At 40.4% G+C, this 15,638-nt stretch overlaps 2 protein-coding genes across 5 annotated transcripts; both read right to left on the bottom strand.

Moving 5' to 3' along the window:
• Positions 1-2,023: 2,023 nt before the first annotated feature.
• Positions 2,024-7,649, bottom strand: LOC133939005 (selenocysteine insertion sequence-binding protein 2-like). Its single transcript, XM_062381531.1, has 18 exons — positions 7,462-7,649; positions 6,494-6,609; positions 6,250-6,391; positions 6,084-6,159; positions 5,785-5,999; positions 5,615-5,699; positions 5,436-5,533; positions 5,159-5,305; positions 4,985-5,074; positions 4,723-4,824; positions 4,492-4,612; positions 4,184-4,350; positions 3,957-4,083; positions 3,664-3,841; positions 3,328-3,548; positions 3,022-3,176; positions 2,721-2,916; positions 2,024-2,552 (listed from the first exon to the last, which is right to left on the bottom strand). Exons 1-18 carry the CDS (start codon positions 7,468-7,470, stop codon positions 2,425-2,427), a joined length of 2,373 nt encoding a protein of 790 aa, XP_062237515.1. The 5' UTR covers positions 7,471-7,649; the 3' UTR covers positions 2,024-2,424.
• A 727-nt stretch (positions 7,650-8,376) lies between these two features.
• On the bottom strand, positions 8,377-15,454 carry mfsd10 (major facilitator superfamily domain containing 10). Of its 4 annotated transcripts, none has more exons than XM_062384915.1 (13): positions 15,225-15,454; positions 13,840-14,104; positions 13,203-13,299; positions 12,985-13,088; positions 12,203-12,361; positions 11,908-12,099; positions 11,207-11,309; positions 10,990-11,101; positions 10,809-10,917; positions 10,633-10,723; positions 9,850-9,897; positions 9,666-9,755; positions 8,377-9,449 (listed from the first exon to the last, which is right to left on the bottom strand). In XM_062384915.1, exons 2-13 carry the CDS (start codon positions 13,993-13,995, stop codon positions 9,346-9,348), a joined length of 1,365 nt encoding a protein of 454 aa, XP_062240899.1. In that variant the 5' UTR covers positions 13,996-14,104; positions 15,225-15,454; the 3' UTR covers positions 8,377-9,345. The 4 variants fall into 4 exon arrangements, with proteins under 4 accessions (XP_062240899.1, XP_062240895.1, XP_062240898.1 ...); XM_062384911.1 differs by having other exon boundaries at positions 13,840-14,021; XM_062384914.1 differs by lacking the exon at positions 15,225-15,454 and adding an exon at positions 14,920-15,106.
• Between the last annotated feature and the right edge of the window lie 184 nt (positions 15,455-15,638).

Genomic DNA, 15,638 nt, shown 5'->3' with positions numbered 1-15,638 from the left:
GGTTTCTTGACAATGCATTTTTGACCATCCTCACACATTACTTCATATGCCACATTAATTATGTATATGATATCTGTACAGGAGAATAGAGCCGGTCTAATTCCACAGATACTCCCTTCGCTCTCTAAGCAGAACCCAAGCTAATTTAGTTTTAGTTACACTGAAATGTTGTTAGCTGGAAATGAATGATTTATTTCAGAAAGAAATGGAGAATCATCAGACGATTAGTTGGTGATTAAAATGTTATTTAAAGCCTTTGCTGCTTTTTAGATTTTGCATTACACAGAACGCAGCTGATGACTTCTTTTGACTCATTTGAAGTTTTAATCATTTTGAAAATATACATTTTCGTTTCCTTTAGAATCACAAATGATCAGATTTGTTATATTAAACACATTTAAGTGAGGAATTCAAAAACCAGAGTGCTTGACTTTGTGACCAAAGTCATTTTGAAATGAAACATTTCACATGTGAAGCCAACACGGGAAACTTTACCTTACATTGTACACAAGGATTTAAAGACAATCTTTTTTTTTTTAATGATTTATTTAGGGAGTGAGATCATTCAAATATTAAACCTCTTATGATTTGTTTGTTTCATAGAAACAAAGACGGCAGACTGAGCTTTGTCAAACATTTGTTTTGTGCAGTTTCAGCATTGTGTCTGGTCTTGTGTGGCACTTTGCAAAGAGCATTGATTCTTTTGGCCTCAGGTTATGACGCTTTAATAATCAGCAGCATGTCTGCGTCTCGGCTCTAATTCTGAACTGAAGCCGTAAAAAAATTATCCCATGAAAATAAATTATTTGCTTTAATCGAAATAAAGAAATGTCAGGAATAACTAAATATACTAAATTCAGATCAAAATTCAAACCAACCAATTTTTTGTTAAACTTTCATAATTTTTGTCAGTGCATCAAGACACAATCATCTTTGACACAACCTCATGTTTACAAAATCCAACAAGATTCAGTGAGGTTCTTTGTCTGCACTTAAGACTCATATCATTTCATATCAGACATTGAATCACTTTGACACAACTAAAATGTTAATATTAGTAAATTTGACTTTCATAAGTAATGATTAGATAATCAGAAGTGAATCTTCAGCTCAATATAATCTCAATTTGGACTTAAGTTGACCCCTTTCAAGTGAGGCAATTTATTGCTTGTTGAAGGTGATTGTCACTGAGCAATTTCAATGACTAAAGTTGTCTTTTTACCATGTGACTCAACCACAAACAGGCAGATTTTCCTATTAAAAGAGCTTAATTCCTGGCAGCCCAACATATTGTGCATTGTACCTACTGTATACCAACCAAAACACACTCTACTATGTAGTGCAGTCTCCTTTTAACAACTATTTTCTCACATGTCATTTTTTTTTAAAGGTAAATTAATAACAAAGTTCAATTTCTAACTAAAAACTCAACCTAGCTGTGCAACGGTGACCTGGAGGTGTCAGGCTCAAATAAGGATCAATGAGATCTTGTGAAATGATGTTGAGAACTAATTCATAATAACAAGACTGAAAGTAACAGCACTAGGTGCAACATGGAAGTTACACAGGACCACAAGCTGTGTCACAAACCCACACACCACAGCAGTTAGTGACAGATTTGACACATGCTGTGTTTGAATAGTGACGAAACAATGTACACTCACTTATAAAATCGCCTTTAAACATTATCCCCAAATCAAATACAAGAAATTAAAGTGTCAAGCAATTCATGTTTGGCTCCTTTGAGTGCTTGGTTTCTAATTGTTTTTAATCTGTTCTATATTCACAAACTTAAATTCCCTGAGGTGTATTTTCCTGCAGTTTTACAGAGGGAGATAAACAAAGCATAATTTCACAAATAATAAATCTCACTGATCCATATTTCAGTACAAGATGCAGAGCCGAGCCCGGCTACAGAGCGTCTGTGAATGTCCTCCCTTCTCTCTCATATCTTCTCCACTTATTTCTCTAGTGTTCCTGTCGATTAACTTAAGGTAAAGAATCAAAAGCTGCAATACAATGGTTAAAACAAAGTGATCACTGATTATTCCTTAGTCTGTTCATATTCTACACACATAATTCATATTGTGGGATATAGCTTTGGTCCCAGTGTCTCAGTGGTTCATTTCCAGTTTAGAAACACCCTCACCCTAACACACATCTTTTATATACACAGATTTGCCCATTTGTCTTAAACTCAAAACACAAAAATATTACCCTAGTCATTAAGAAAAAATTAAAAAAGATTCATTGCCAATATTAGCAAAGTTATAAATTTCCAGGTTGAGTTCTGCTGCAGCAGACGTTTCTTGGGCTGCAGTTATTCTGAATGGGAAATTAAGTCCATCCTCGTTTATTCTTTGCTGGTGATCAGCACGTGTGGGTTCTCTTTTCTTTTTTTAGGCACAGAGGGTTTCACCACTGTCAACTCTTCACATCTTCATCAGGGTTTTCCGTACATTCACTGTCCAAACACAAGGAGCTGAGCTGCTCCTCAAAGTTCAAATATGTGTGGTTGTACTCCTTCTGCAACATCTTCTTCCAAATTTTTACTGGAGGAAGAAAATACAAGATCATGATTTAATTTGTATTCAACCATAAATTATGAACTTTTGGTATCAACCGATTCTTGTGTTATTGAACTATTTGATCAAATCACACAATGTAATCTCTCTCTTGGTTTTATGTCCTAGGATCACATTGTATAACTAGTAACTCACTGTATCCTGGGTCCTCTGGATGTGTGCTCTCAGGACTGGGTTCAGCCTCCCCAGCCATGCTGCTGATCTGCAGCTCTTCCTCACTGTTCGCTGCCTGTTCGGCCTCGGCCTGGTCGCTCTGCTCCAGACTTGAAACCATCACCTCATAAGCTGTCCGGGCCTCAGACGACAACTCGATCATCTTGTGGTAGTGGTCCTGTAGGAAAGACAAAGTCATCAGTCATATCAATACATTTAATTCATCAAAGCTTAATTCATGTTACATCTATTTTGTTAGTGATTTGTGTGATGAAAACCTGACCTGTGCACCATCATAGTTGAAGATGCCCACCAGGCTGACTGGCACCGCCTTGTTGACGCAGCGACCCAAAGCTTTCCTGGAGAGCCCAAACACAAAGGGAACCCCCTGCTCGCGACACGTGTCGATGATGTTGTGCAGCGCCTCGTCCAGGCCGCCTGTGGAAGGTGACAGTTGAGCTCCCAGGTTTAAACTTGTATGAGATTAGAGCTAAATTTGAAAACTAGTCCTGCTTCTTGATAAATGTATAACACTCACAATATTTGCTTTCATCAAACTCTGACACTGTCGACCACGAGGACACAATACCTTTGGCTTGGATGCGTTCACAGTTTGGGGAGATGACGACGCATTTGACCTTCCTGAGCTTGAGGTGCTTCAGGACCTCTCGGAGCCCCATCACGATGCGTCTCTTCATGCGGGCCTTCATGGGGTCCTTCTGGTACAGGCGGTCCTGGAACCGCACCAGCTCCTTCAGCAGCGTCGTCACACACTCATCCACATCTTTGCTCAGCATCTGGCTGCAGTAGCTGCCACAAACGATAAAGATTTCAATCAACACATGGGTCAACACAATGAATACACAGTGAACACACGACAAAGATTTAAACTGGAAACAGGGTACGGATGCTTCTACAGTCTTACTCTCTGAACTTCCTGCTGTGGATTTTGGGTCGACTGACTGCGCAGGGCACAGGTGAGGTGGTCTGCTGCTCTGCTGCTTCCTCCTTTTCATTCTCCTCTTCACATTCGCTCACCACCAGGTTTGTGCCACTCAATTCAGACTGATCGTCTAGATCCTCTGTAGGACTCCCGACCTCATCTGAGATTTTAGAAGCACAAAATACATTCAAAATCAAAGATTTACATAATCTACCTGCAGCTGTGATAACCACAGGACTCGATTATGTCCCGTTTTTTCACACGCTTGTTCTGACCTGTGATGTTTATGTCGCACTGCTCTTCATCTGCATCATTCACAGGTTTGAGCTCATCCTCAGAAACCAGACCTCTCTCCTCCAGCAGACGCTTGTGCTTCCTCTCCTCCCTTTCCTTCAAAATGACCTGATGACACAGAAACATGATGATTAACGGTTGATCTGCTGAAATACATTTTGTATAAAATGTAACCCGTCTGTATTTGCTTTGAGGTGAGTGGACTAACCTTTTTGAGAGGAGTGGGTTTCTTGGCTTTGGGCACCTCTCTCTGCTTTCCTTTCTTCACCAATGGGCAGGTGGAGTCCAGAGGATTGTGTGCGACTTGACCCTGCTGCCAGGGCGGCTTCTTCTGGACGGACCCCTGCTTCTGGACAACAGGTAGTCCCCCGCCAACTTTAAAAAGAAAGTTTTTAAAAGGCACTTATTATTGGCTTCATTTTAAACATTGTACCAACAGATCTAGATCTGCAAGTATGTCTTACTGAATTATGATCATCAAGAACAATACAAGTGAAGAATTCATCGATGACCCACCTGAGAGAATGACAGGTTTGGCATCTTGCTTGGCTTTTTGAGATTGCTGCTTCTTTTCCAGGGCGGCCAACATGTTCCCGATGTCTAGCTGAACAGGAACTTTGCTTTTCTTCCCAGACACCTTTTCAGTTTTTTTAGAAAATCAAAAGACCAATAACAAGAGTAAAAAACAGGCTTTACCTGGATGATGTTAAAGGACAAATAAATCGAATGGAAGCTTAAATAACTAACCTGTCCTTTCTTAGTGGGCTCTGTGGACTGAGTCTTTGCTGTATTAGACTTTTCCTTGTTCTGGTCAGCAGCCAGGTGCTGACCTCCAATTCTTTGGTTTTCCTTGACAAAGGGAACATAGCTTTTTGCAAATTAAACTCCATCTAAATATTTTAATGACAACCCATTGACTCCACCTGTAGAAATGTTTAAGCTCCACCCCTATTACAACAACCCAGTATTATAACTAATATGTGAAAACATCTCATAAGAATAAATATACCTCGTTGCATAGCTTAGCTGCATTGCTGCTGCTTAAGAATCTGTCTGTCCGAGTCCGAGCAGGAGTCAAACCTGGAAACTCCTCTTCATCCTGACAAGACAAAGAAAAATCATCTTCCATCCAATATATAAAATGAATCTCCATTTAGTTTAAAATTAAAACAATTGTATTCACCTCAAACTTTGGAGGCTCCTGATGAATTGCAAGCTCTTCAAACTCCACTTCTTCCTCTTCATCAGCACCTTTAGCTCTCTTCTTCTTTTTCTTGCGCCTCTTCTTCCCAGCGGTGCCCTCCTCCTGCGCTGTCGCGTTTTCCTCCGACTAAAGAAAAAACATTGTCAGACGTCAGTTGAAGAGAGGAGGGAGCACAGAGTCCTTGATAGGTGAGGGCTTGAATATTATCTTATATTGTAAAACCATATTATTATTATTATTGTTATTATGAATTAACCTGCTTGCGGCTGCCGGTGATTGAACTTTCTTCTATGAGGACGATTTTCTTCGGAGGCTGAGAGGCGACATTAGCCCAGGATGCCACACCTGCCTGATCTGTTCACAAAAAACAATGATACATCTCGGAAATAGTTATAATACTTTATAGTCGTGGGACATTACGAAGTTTCACCCTACCTGCTGGGATGGCAGGGGGATCTGGTTTTACATTGATGTCTTTTTGTTGGCGATCAGGCCGTGTTGGGGATCGTCTCCTGCCAGACTATTCAAAAGTATCAGTACAGCAACTAGTTCATGAGTTTAACCACAACTACACACTAACATATCTAACTGTTCAGTGAGCTCACCTTCCAGGTAGATGCAGGCGGTTGCGTTTGAGGGCTCATGGGCGGAGGAATTGGACCCCAGCTCTCTTTCTGAAGAAGAGAGGGGGCTGCTCTGCTTGGTGGAAAACCAGCCAGCTCCGGGAAATCCGCCATCTTCACTTCAAATGGGACCAGGTGGGTCTGTGCTGGTTTTGACGTCCCTGCAGAGTTTGTGGCAGATCTGGTTCCTCTAAAACCTGCAGATCCATTAGAAACCATTTTACTCTTGTAAAACAAAACTGTTTTGATAAATATGCTGTGATTTATTTTGTGATTAATACCTCTTCTCTGTGCATCCGTTGTGCTCTTGTCCATGACTCTGCTTTGAGCTGAGGAGCCATTGTTGCTTCTTGATGCCTTTAGAGACAGATACAAATCTTTGAAATGAATTAAATCAAATAAGTAGTTTGTTTTACTTAGTTGTCTGGTACTTAGAATGAAAGATACCTTTGCTTGTGGATCCCGTGTAGACCTGTCTCTCCACAGCAAATCATCACTGGTTTCTCCAACACGCCGACTGTTGTTGTAGCCATGATTCCTTGGGACGTCTCCTCTTCTGTCTGCCTTTGGGCTCAGACCTGACTGGTTCCTGAAGAGATCCAACATTTTACACTAAGTACAAGTAGCTGAATCTTTTACAAATGTTTCTCAGGCCATTAGTTCTGCCCAGTTACTGGCATTAATTTCTTACCCCTTTGAAATATGGCCAGACACATAAGGATTTGGTAAAATCAGACGGGGCGATGAAGCTGTGTGAGACTCAGCAGGCTCCTTCATCGGTCTCCTCTGGGGTTCAGGGTCAAAAGGCTGGACAAACAAAAACACAACACAGTTATTTAGCTTGACAGTGTCTCCCCCTTCGGAACAAACACCATATTTATTTATTCATTGCTTCATTCAGTGGTTGCATGTTTCCTGTGGTGTGTAATTTAAGTCAGGGGAGGAAATGTACGGAGTATTTTCTATCCACAATTAATTTCCATGTTCTACATCCAATGTAGCCGACCTTTTGCCAAAGACTGACTCAATTTTGATCTCTATGGTGAAAATTTATATTAAAAAGGAAAAAAAATAAAAGGCTGTTTTTCAAGTTAAAAGGTCCTATTAGAGACGTACCTATGCAATTAACTTATTCACCATCCTCATCACAATAATAACAGTAATATCAACAACTACATTACATACCTAATAGCAGGTTTGTGTTTTCCTCACATGCAAAACATGTGATAAAGTGCTGACTGTGTTAAATGCGACCTTTGACAGCCACGTTATTGAGCGTTAAGTGGAACCGTGTGGAGCCACAGACGCTTCATCCCCGTGATGTGATCACTTGATCCCGGTTCTGGACTCTCACTACACTCGGTGACATGTGCAAAGCTCAGATCTCTGATTACACAACTTAGCTGACTGTTAGCTCGTTGAGTTGACATCCAGCCAAACAGTTTGTCCTCCTGATTATTCCGTGTTCTATAAACTGTCTCCACCAGCAGCTCGATAGTTTGGTGGAAGCAGCTGCGACTTCATACGCATCATCTACACACACCGCTAAACTTTGCTTTTAAAAAACTAAGTTAGCTTTGGGGTGAGCTACTTGCACTGGCACACGTTAGCATCGCAGGCTAACTTGCTACAACAAACCCGAGACGCTGCATTTCGTACCTTCTCCATTTTTTTGTCAGATTCCTTCCTAAGCGCGGTCACGTTTCCACATGTTCTCTGGATCTTCCGCGTGTTGTCAAACTCCCAGAAGAGACGGTACCGCGTTTACCTGCACCGACATCGCGTTAGCTCGCTGGGCTAACAGCTAACAACCTGTTAGCACGGAGGCTGCTCCCGGAGCCTGAAGGCAACAGTTGATGTTTACGTAGCGTGAGGCGAGCCGAGCCCACAGCGACCCCTACTGGTGTCACCCGGGTTCTATACATCAATCCCCACAGAGGCCTGAACCTGACAGTGATTATGATTTCATTAGGGCCCGAATATTATTATAAAATAAAAAATATTATCTTATTTAACTGTTGAAATTGTTCCTAAAACCTTGTTTGAATTTATTATTTCAATATGTTCATTGGTTATTGCACTCATCCATTGAAGGTCGAAATGTTAACTTGTTGTTAACTCAACTCCATTGATTATAATGTATCTTAACGTGTTGGAAGTTGTTAGCCAGAGAGGTGTACAGAGTTGCCAAACTCATGGATCAGTCAATCAAGCAGGAAGACATTGATTCCAGATAGCAGCATGGCTGGAGATACAACCCAAAATGTTCTGACCTGAAATTCATGTGTCCTGTTACAATACTTCAAAGTAGAGACACAAGTTTTATACAGTAAACAGTTTACCTTAGTTTAGTTTTGTTCTACAGGGCAAGAGTTAAACATAATAACTCTTATAATAAAAACAGATTTACTATTTAAAAACTTCTTAGGCCTTTATAGTTTCTAGCATTCAACAAACAAGTTAATGGCCGACTTATGAGAATATAGCGACATTCTGATCAGTCAGGAAATACCTGTTCACAAAGGAAGAGGAAACCAAACGTTAACAAATGCATATGAAACAGTTAAACCCTCATAACTATCCATCCATCTCCAACTTTTTATTAAGTTTACTTGAATAAAATTAAGATAACTAATGACCATGATTTAAATAAGGATTAACAACCAGGTAGATTGATAAACTGTTAATCAATTAGCTTTTTGTAATTGAAAAAAAAAAAAAAAGCTTACAGAATGTAGTGACTGTCTCTTGGAGGGGCTCAAGTATTTCGTATTGTTTAGACATTTTTATTATAAGCATCATTTGTGTATATTTCCAATAAAATCAAGCCACACATTTTGAAGTACAAGAAAAATGTTGCATTCAATTTTTGATCAGTGTAAAATAAACAGCACAAGTATCAAAAGAAAAAATGAATCCAATTATTCATTAAACAATATTTAAATGCTGTCGCTGTAGAGGTGGAATAAATTTTACTTTATAAAAATGCACAATATTCTAGAACTAAATCATAATCTCTAATGCAAACTTTGGCACTCAACATGTTATGAAGTACAATATATATACATGTAGTAGATATTTTTTTTTTTATAAAATGGAAATACTAAAATAAAGTACATAAAAATTTGTATTTGAGAAAATTACTTTCTGCCACTTCAGTTAAGTGGCAGTACCGAGAACCTTTTCATACTATCACTTAGTATTATATAAAATGATCTATATATTTGACACCCTGGCTCAAGTAGTGCATAATATTCACGGGTCTACATGAGCACATACAGTAAAAAGCATGATGACCATTCATTTCTCAGTTAATGAGCTCTGATCACCCCTTTGGTTTTGGCTCTTGCATCATCTTCTTGCATTATTGTGTTTCGTGTACTGATTCTGGGGCAGCAGCGTAGCAGGCGTACCGAACATCTCCTTATGAAGTAATAACTTAGTGCTTGATCTCCCAGCAGATGTAAACATCATTACATTCGTTTAGGCAGCAACACACGAGGATGTCTCTGCCATCACCTCTTTCGAAAGTCTTCTTGCTGCTCACTCCTCCTTCTGCCTCGCGGCTCTGCTCAGGAGAACGAGTGGGACGATGAAAGAGGCCGACGTGATGAGGAAACAGGTCTGTGCTCCAGATATCCAGTAAACTGTGAAGCAAACACCACAGTTACACAAGCACACGTGAAGAAATGCAAAGGGGGCAAACAATATAAATGGTGCTGTTTCAGAAAGGTTTGTGTCTCAAATATGAACGAATTTGACATGTAAGAAAAAAGATTAATCCAGATATTTAAATGTTTGATTTCACAGGAAGACTAAGAAAATATTACTGTCTTAGAAACATATCTGCAAAGTTTTCTCACCAGACGATGATACGACTGGTCCCAGAGCTCTGGCCAAGGCGCCCAAGCTACGCAGGATCCCCATCACTGTGCCTTTCTGACTGGCCGAGCCTGGCGTTACATCCACAGCAGGGATTAACACATTTATATCGTAATCATCAATGGTTGGTGTGTTTAAATAATTTAGAAGTAACAAGAGGCTCACCGTGGTCAGAAACAAGCGTCGACAAGCAGGGAACTACTATCGCAGCCGCTGCAACAGAAGGAGAAATATAAAATGTTTAATTTTCTGTTTCACAAAATGAATAAATCCTTCCGCTGTACATACGTTTCAAGCTTTAGAAATATTTACACCTTACATTGTAGATAATATCCTGCTTCATAACAACTGTGATCCACATGTATGCTATTCAGGGTTTTTTCTTTTACTTTTATCTCACTTTTATTTGACCAGAAAGTCTCTTGAGATACATCATGGCTATAAAAACAGCATAATAGAGTAGTTAAAACATAGTCGAAATAAAATATGCACTTAGAATATTCAAATAAAGTATAAAAGTCGTATACATTTTATTATTTTGCTGTGTTGCCATTGTGGTTAATGTACAAAGAATTTACTGGTTTGGAAGTTTTTCCTTTTCTGTATCTAAAGGCAGATTGTAAAGCCCCTTCAGGTAAATGATTCATGATTTGTGGTATTAAGATATATTATATATTATTTATTCATACCAGGTTGATTTGAAAAGACAACATATTACGGCACAGGACCTGGGAGTTAAAAAGGGGTCAGGAAGAGAAGACACTATTTCTTCTGTTGATGCTAAATATTCAAGTCTCATGTTGAAGTCTTTAACATTGACTATGTGTTTTGGTTTTATAATTCTTTCTGGCCTTGGGGCATTTTCTGCTCTTTTCATCTTTCACTGTTTATCAGTCATGTATAATTATAATTTTCCATTTCTGCGGAGTGTACGTCAACACAACTTACCAAACGCATAGAACGCCAAGCCCACGTACAGCATTATCATATTCCATGATAACCCGATGAGGATAAATGCTGGAATTAGTGTGATTATTGCCTAGAAACAAGAAGTACAGTTCAGTAGGGAAGACAATGGTGCTGCAGCCTCATGTCTCATCAACACATGTCCTGAAGGCTCCTACCACACGGACTGCTTTGATATGTTGCCCGGGTTTGATTCTACGAGCGTATCCCCCCTGAATCAGAGCCATGATGACACCAATGAAGAAGAACATCTTTCCCTGCTGCATACTGTGGAGAAGACAACACAGGGTTACTGCACTTCATTCACTACGCCTGAGAGAGAACACAACAAGTTCATACCTTGTGAACTGGAAGCGCTGGTGAGTCAGAAAACTCAGCGTGAACTCCAGACCAGAGAACAGGAAGAGGTAGCAGAAGTAAACGAGGCCCAACACTTGAAGCCTCTGCATTCCTGTAGAGAGACATCCCAACCTTCTGTCAGCGTGCCAGGGTTTAATCATGCTTCAAAAACTGTCCCAATGAGAGCACACAGGAATCCAGTGTGTGCACTACTCACTCTCTTTTGAAGGGGGATCTTTTGTCTGGGTAACAGCTGAAAAACGGAACAAAGACAATGGGTTCAGGAGGTTCCTGGAGTCCCCGAGCCCTGAAGACGAAGCCTGTAGGGCGGAACAAGCAACTTAATAATAAAATAGAATAGAGAAGAACTGATTTGCTTTTATGCTCAAATAAAAAATAGAAGCTGGATATGTGTAAGGTAATTATAACTGGAAACAAACCTGGCAACAAGATACCAGCGAGGCTAGAGCACAGTTTAGTTCAAAAGTCAAAATTAACTAGAACTGTTTTTTAGGCTTCTGCCCTCCAGTGCACTTTACCTTTTGACCAAAATATTATCAGTTCATCCTTGAGTCCAAATAAAAGTTTGTCGCAAATTTGAAAGAATTCCCTGGAAGAATTCCTGAGATACCGAGTTCACAAGGTATAAAAATGTCTTTTGTTGAACCAGATATTTTGTTTTGTAGCTTAAAATGCTGATTGCACTTCTTTAAAGACTTCTTCAGAATATGTTTGATAGGATCACTTGGTTAATTTCTCAAACTGAGAAAAAAAGAAGATGCTCACTCAAGATATTCTTCGCTGTTGCTTTTCTGATTCTAGATTTCGAGAGTCTAGAATCTACCAAACAGAAACAGCAGCTCTGTATATAATGATGAGATTATTTTTAGTGTCAGTGTGAATCTTTCTGCAGCTGACCTTGACGTCCTTCGTGAGCGTCTCTGGCAGCATGAGCCAGATAAAGAGCAGATCAGCCACACTGAAGGCCACGGCGAGCAGAGCTGGAGCGAGGTAGAAGACACTTCCTGTGGTTCTGGACCTGAGGGCGAAGTAGGCGCCCATCAGAGGCCCCACGGTGAAGCCCAAGGAGAAGGCGACACCAATCATGGCCTGTTCACGACAAAACACATCCTAATTATTCTCACATTTAAAACAAAAGTATAAACCTGTTATCAGCAATATGAGGTAACGCCAAAGAAATTAGAGTGCATACCATTCCTCTGTTTCGTGCTTTGGGGCAAGGCAAGTCGGCTACGATGGCGGTGCAGAGGCTGACGTTGCCCTTGCAGATTCCCCCAATCACCCGGAACAAAAGGAACATGCTGAAGCTCCGGGAAACTGCCCACACGGCATAAGAGGAAATCAGCCCCACCTGGAACACAAAGATTAAGGTTAACTACAGCCAGGTTCATCACTTTTAAGATTAAGATTAAGATCCATTTATTAATTTCAAACATGCAAAGGCACACTCATGCAGGTAGGGGAATTTAATCTCTGCTTTTGACCCATCTGGTGCAGGACACACAGACCTACTGGTGCAGGACACACAGAGCAGTGAGCGACCATGTGCTCGGGGAGCAGATGTTGGGGGAGTAAGGTGCCTTGCTCAGGGGCACTAGACAGGGTAGGGAGACTCTTGGATTTTTGGACAGATCAATCCAGGTTCGTCTTTTGTTGTCTCTCTGTGGAATGGAACCAGAGACGAACCAGAGACCTTCTCTGCCCATAGTCCAAGTTTCTGCCACTAGACCATCGCCTCTCTTAATGAGGGATCGAACCCGGGATCTTTGTTTTGGAGACCAGCAACTTTACCGACTAGGCCACAACACCTGTCAGACCCCAACAGTCGTTTTTCTTACACAAAGTGGCTAGAGAGTGACTCAATGAATAATGATAACATTTTTACACTAAAGAATACTGAGATTTATATTCATAAAGTCATTAGATGTGATGTAGCACACAGTGTATTAAAAACAGGTTTGGTGTTTTACTCACTGTGGTGAGTATGAGCAGGGGTCGTCTGCCATGACGGTCTGAGAGAGCGCCTGTTAATGGTGATGACAGGAACTGCAGCAGCGAAAACAGTGATCCGATCAGACCTGCAGAGCAACACAATCAGCATGCAAATAAAAACAAAAACAATATCCAGGAATGAATCCCTATGTTTCCCCCTTTTACTTGATCCTAATTCCAGTGAAATCAGTTTAACATACCTCCAAACAGGACACTGTTGTATTTCTTCTCCATAGGAATCCCAACCACGTCCCTGAACCAGTCCACAACGCTCTGCAGAGACTGGTACACAACATCCTGCACGCCAGGGAAACACACAGGAAAACACACGGGCACAAAATGAAAAGGCAGGAAAGAGGTCGATTCAGCATGAGTCAGCACAAACAGCCCAATGATGCTAATCTAATCTGCCATGAAAAATTAGGAGATCACATGATGCACCAAATGATGCACCAAATGATGCTCGTTTGAATTAACCGTGAGCAGAGGGAACACACAGCGTGGAGAGGACAATAGTCTACATTTCGTTTTAAAAGTGTTATTCAACATAGTATATTATTATATTTTTTAAATACACATTTTTATTCAAAGAACCAAACAATTATATTAATGTATGTTTTTTCAGTTTGTCATTTTTCAAAGAGAAAGAGAGAGAAAATGGAGAAATAATTGAAAAACGAATCTCCTTCTGTTTGTCTATAGTTTGGTCTGTGTGTACATAGTCTGTGTTTTGTTGAAATTACAGGTTGCACAAACATAAACCTGTAATTTCAGTGTGTTATTATTATGTCTGCGAAGAGATAATAGGTTATTGCTTAAAAACAAAAAACTACTGACCCCTGTTTGTGCGTAGTGATCCAGAATGGACGGCAGCAGAGGGAGAATCAGGGTGAATCCCAGCAGGTCGAGCAGCAGGATGACAAACACCACCTTGATGATCTTTGAGGAGAACGCGCCGCCGTCCTCTTCTGCTGGTTTAACGTCCGACATCATGAATCCTGTCTTCTCTCTGACTGTTCCTGGGCAGAGGACGTGAACACGAGCGCGTTACAGTTCCAGTAATCCCTCACTTCTTATCTCGAGGAACAGGAACAAGTGAAGCCTTGAGAGAATCACAGCTGCACTTTACAGGTGTTTCACTTCCTTATGATTTTTCCTTGAAAGTTTCCTGGAGCACAAAGTATGATTCAGAACAAACTCACCACATTCACTCAAACTAACATGGAAGATTCACTAAATAGGAAATTATTGGTTTTCCATTATTTGTTGCTTTCTTCTCGGAGTTTGTTGACTTGTTTGTTGGCTGCATGTGGGGATTATTATTTACTGGAATTGACTGGGAGCTCAACAACTTCTCAATTTCCCTGTAAATAACTGTAAAGAGACAAGACAAATCTGAGGGGCTGAGAAATGAAAACGTAAAACTACGTTCTGCCAACTAAATGAATTTGGTTTCAGGACATTATCTGACATCTGAAACACGAGAAGCAGCTCCAGACAGACAGTGGGTTATTGTGAAGAGCCACCAGCTGAAAGACTGAGAGACACTGGTTTAACATTTAACCTTGTGTTGCATCTTATAAGGTTTATCACCATGAGTCGTACATATCACATAAATAAAGTGGAATATAAAACACAGTTATTAGCTTTTGAATTAAGACGAAAAATGAAATAGTATTTGTTGTGTAACACTCAAGTAAAGTACTTCATGAAAAGCTACTTCATTACATGACTGTGAATGTTGGAGAATAATTCAGGGTATTCACACATTCAAGGTACTTTTTCAACACTAGACACTGAAAATCCTATAAAATATACTTTTAACATCAGTACATTTAGCATTTAAAATATGTCCCATAAAGAAAAAAACATGTTATTTCTATATATACATATATAAGGAATTTATAACATATCTACCTTTTCTGTCCTTCAACTCTTGAATGCAATAGTAATATTTCTGCTTGTCCCAGTAAAAGTACTCGTTTTAAAGTACCAGCATCGTGGTAGAAATACACGTTTACAGAGATGGATGTGTTTCCAGTCAACATGCCATGATGATGATTTACTGCATCTCCTCACAGTGAGTCATCACCAGGCAGGAGATGAGGAAACTGCTCCGGGAAATAAACTCAAGGGGAAACTTCTTCTGCACAAAACTCCTCCTTCAATGGACTCGTATCAAATAGTTCGCTAAAGGAACTCGTGAAAGAAACACCTCCTACCTGAGGGTGGGTCGTGAATTCTGTTTCTATAGAAGTGGCTTCCTCAGATCGATCCAGTGACTGAGACTCCTCTTCCTCACCTCCCTCCTCTTCTCTCCTTTGCAGACATTCTCAGAGTGAAGCATCAGAAACACGTGGAACTAGTTCAACTCGCAGTTTCTCCTCGGACTCGGTCGGATCCACCTCTCCTCCCTCATCAGATCAGTATGATCGGTCCACACCAGGAAGCGGTGTCCTCTTACAGCCAGAGCACAAGAAGTGTCGTAACTTACGCAACTAGCGCAAACCGCTGCGTTCATGTCAGCTCGTATTTTACACACTCCACTCTCCTTCAGGGTTTTGTTTGGGTCTTTGTTATCAACATATGCATGAAAAACTAGATGAGCAAAGTCTTCCATCAACAATCCCCTTAAG

Source organism: Platichthys flesus, chromosome 3 (assembly GCF_949316205.1).
Source record: "Platichthys flesus chromosome 3, fPlaFle2.1, whole genome shotgun sequence".
Classification (NCBI taxonomy): Eukaryota; Metazoa; Chordata; class Actinopteri; order Pleuronectiformes; family Pleuronectidae; genus Platichthys; species Platichthys flesus.
The sequence above is the reverse complement of the archived record's forward strand: the minus strand, read 5'-3'. Positions and strand labels throughout refer to the sequence as shown.

Excerpts from the sequence above, each read along its gene's own strand:
- mfsd10 (XM_062384915.1), bottom strand. The coding sequence starts at position 13,995 with ATGATGTCGGACGTTAAACCAGCAGAAGAGGACGGCGGCGCGTTCTCC. Across the intron at positions 10,724-10,808 it reads ATATCAAAGCAGTCCGTGTG|GCAATAATCACACTAATTCC; the intron begins GTAGGAGCCTTC and ends TCTTGTTTCTAG. Across the intron at positions 9,898-10,632 it reads CTTGGCGTTCTATGCGTTTG|CGGCTGCGATAGTAGTTCCC; the intron begins GTAAGTTGTGTT and ends CTTCTGTTGCAG.
- LOC133939005 (XM_062381531.1), bottom strand. Across the intron at positions 5,306-5,435 it reads TCACCGGCAGCCGCAAGCAG|TCGGAGGAAAACGCGACAGC; the intron begins GTTAATTCATAA and ends TTTTTTCTTTAG. Across the intron at positions 3,177-3,327 it reads TGAACGCATCCAAGCCAAAG|GCGGCCTGGACGAGGCGCTG; the intron begins GTATTGTGTCCT and ends CACCTTCCACAG.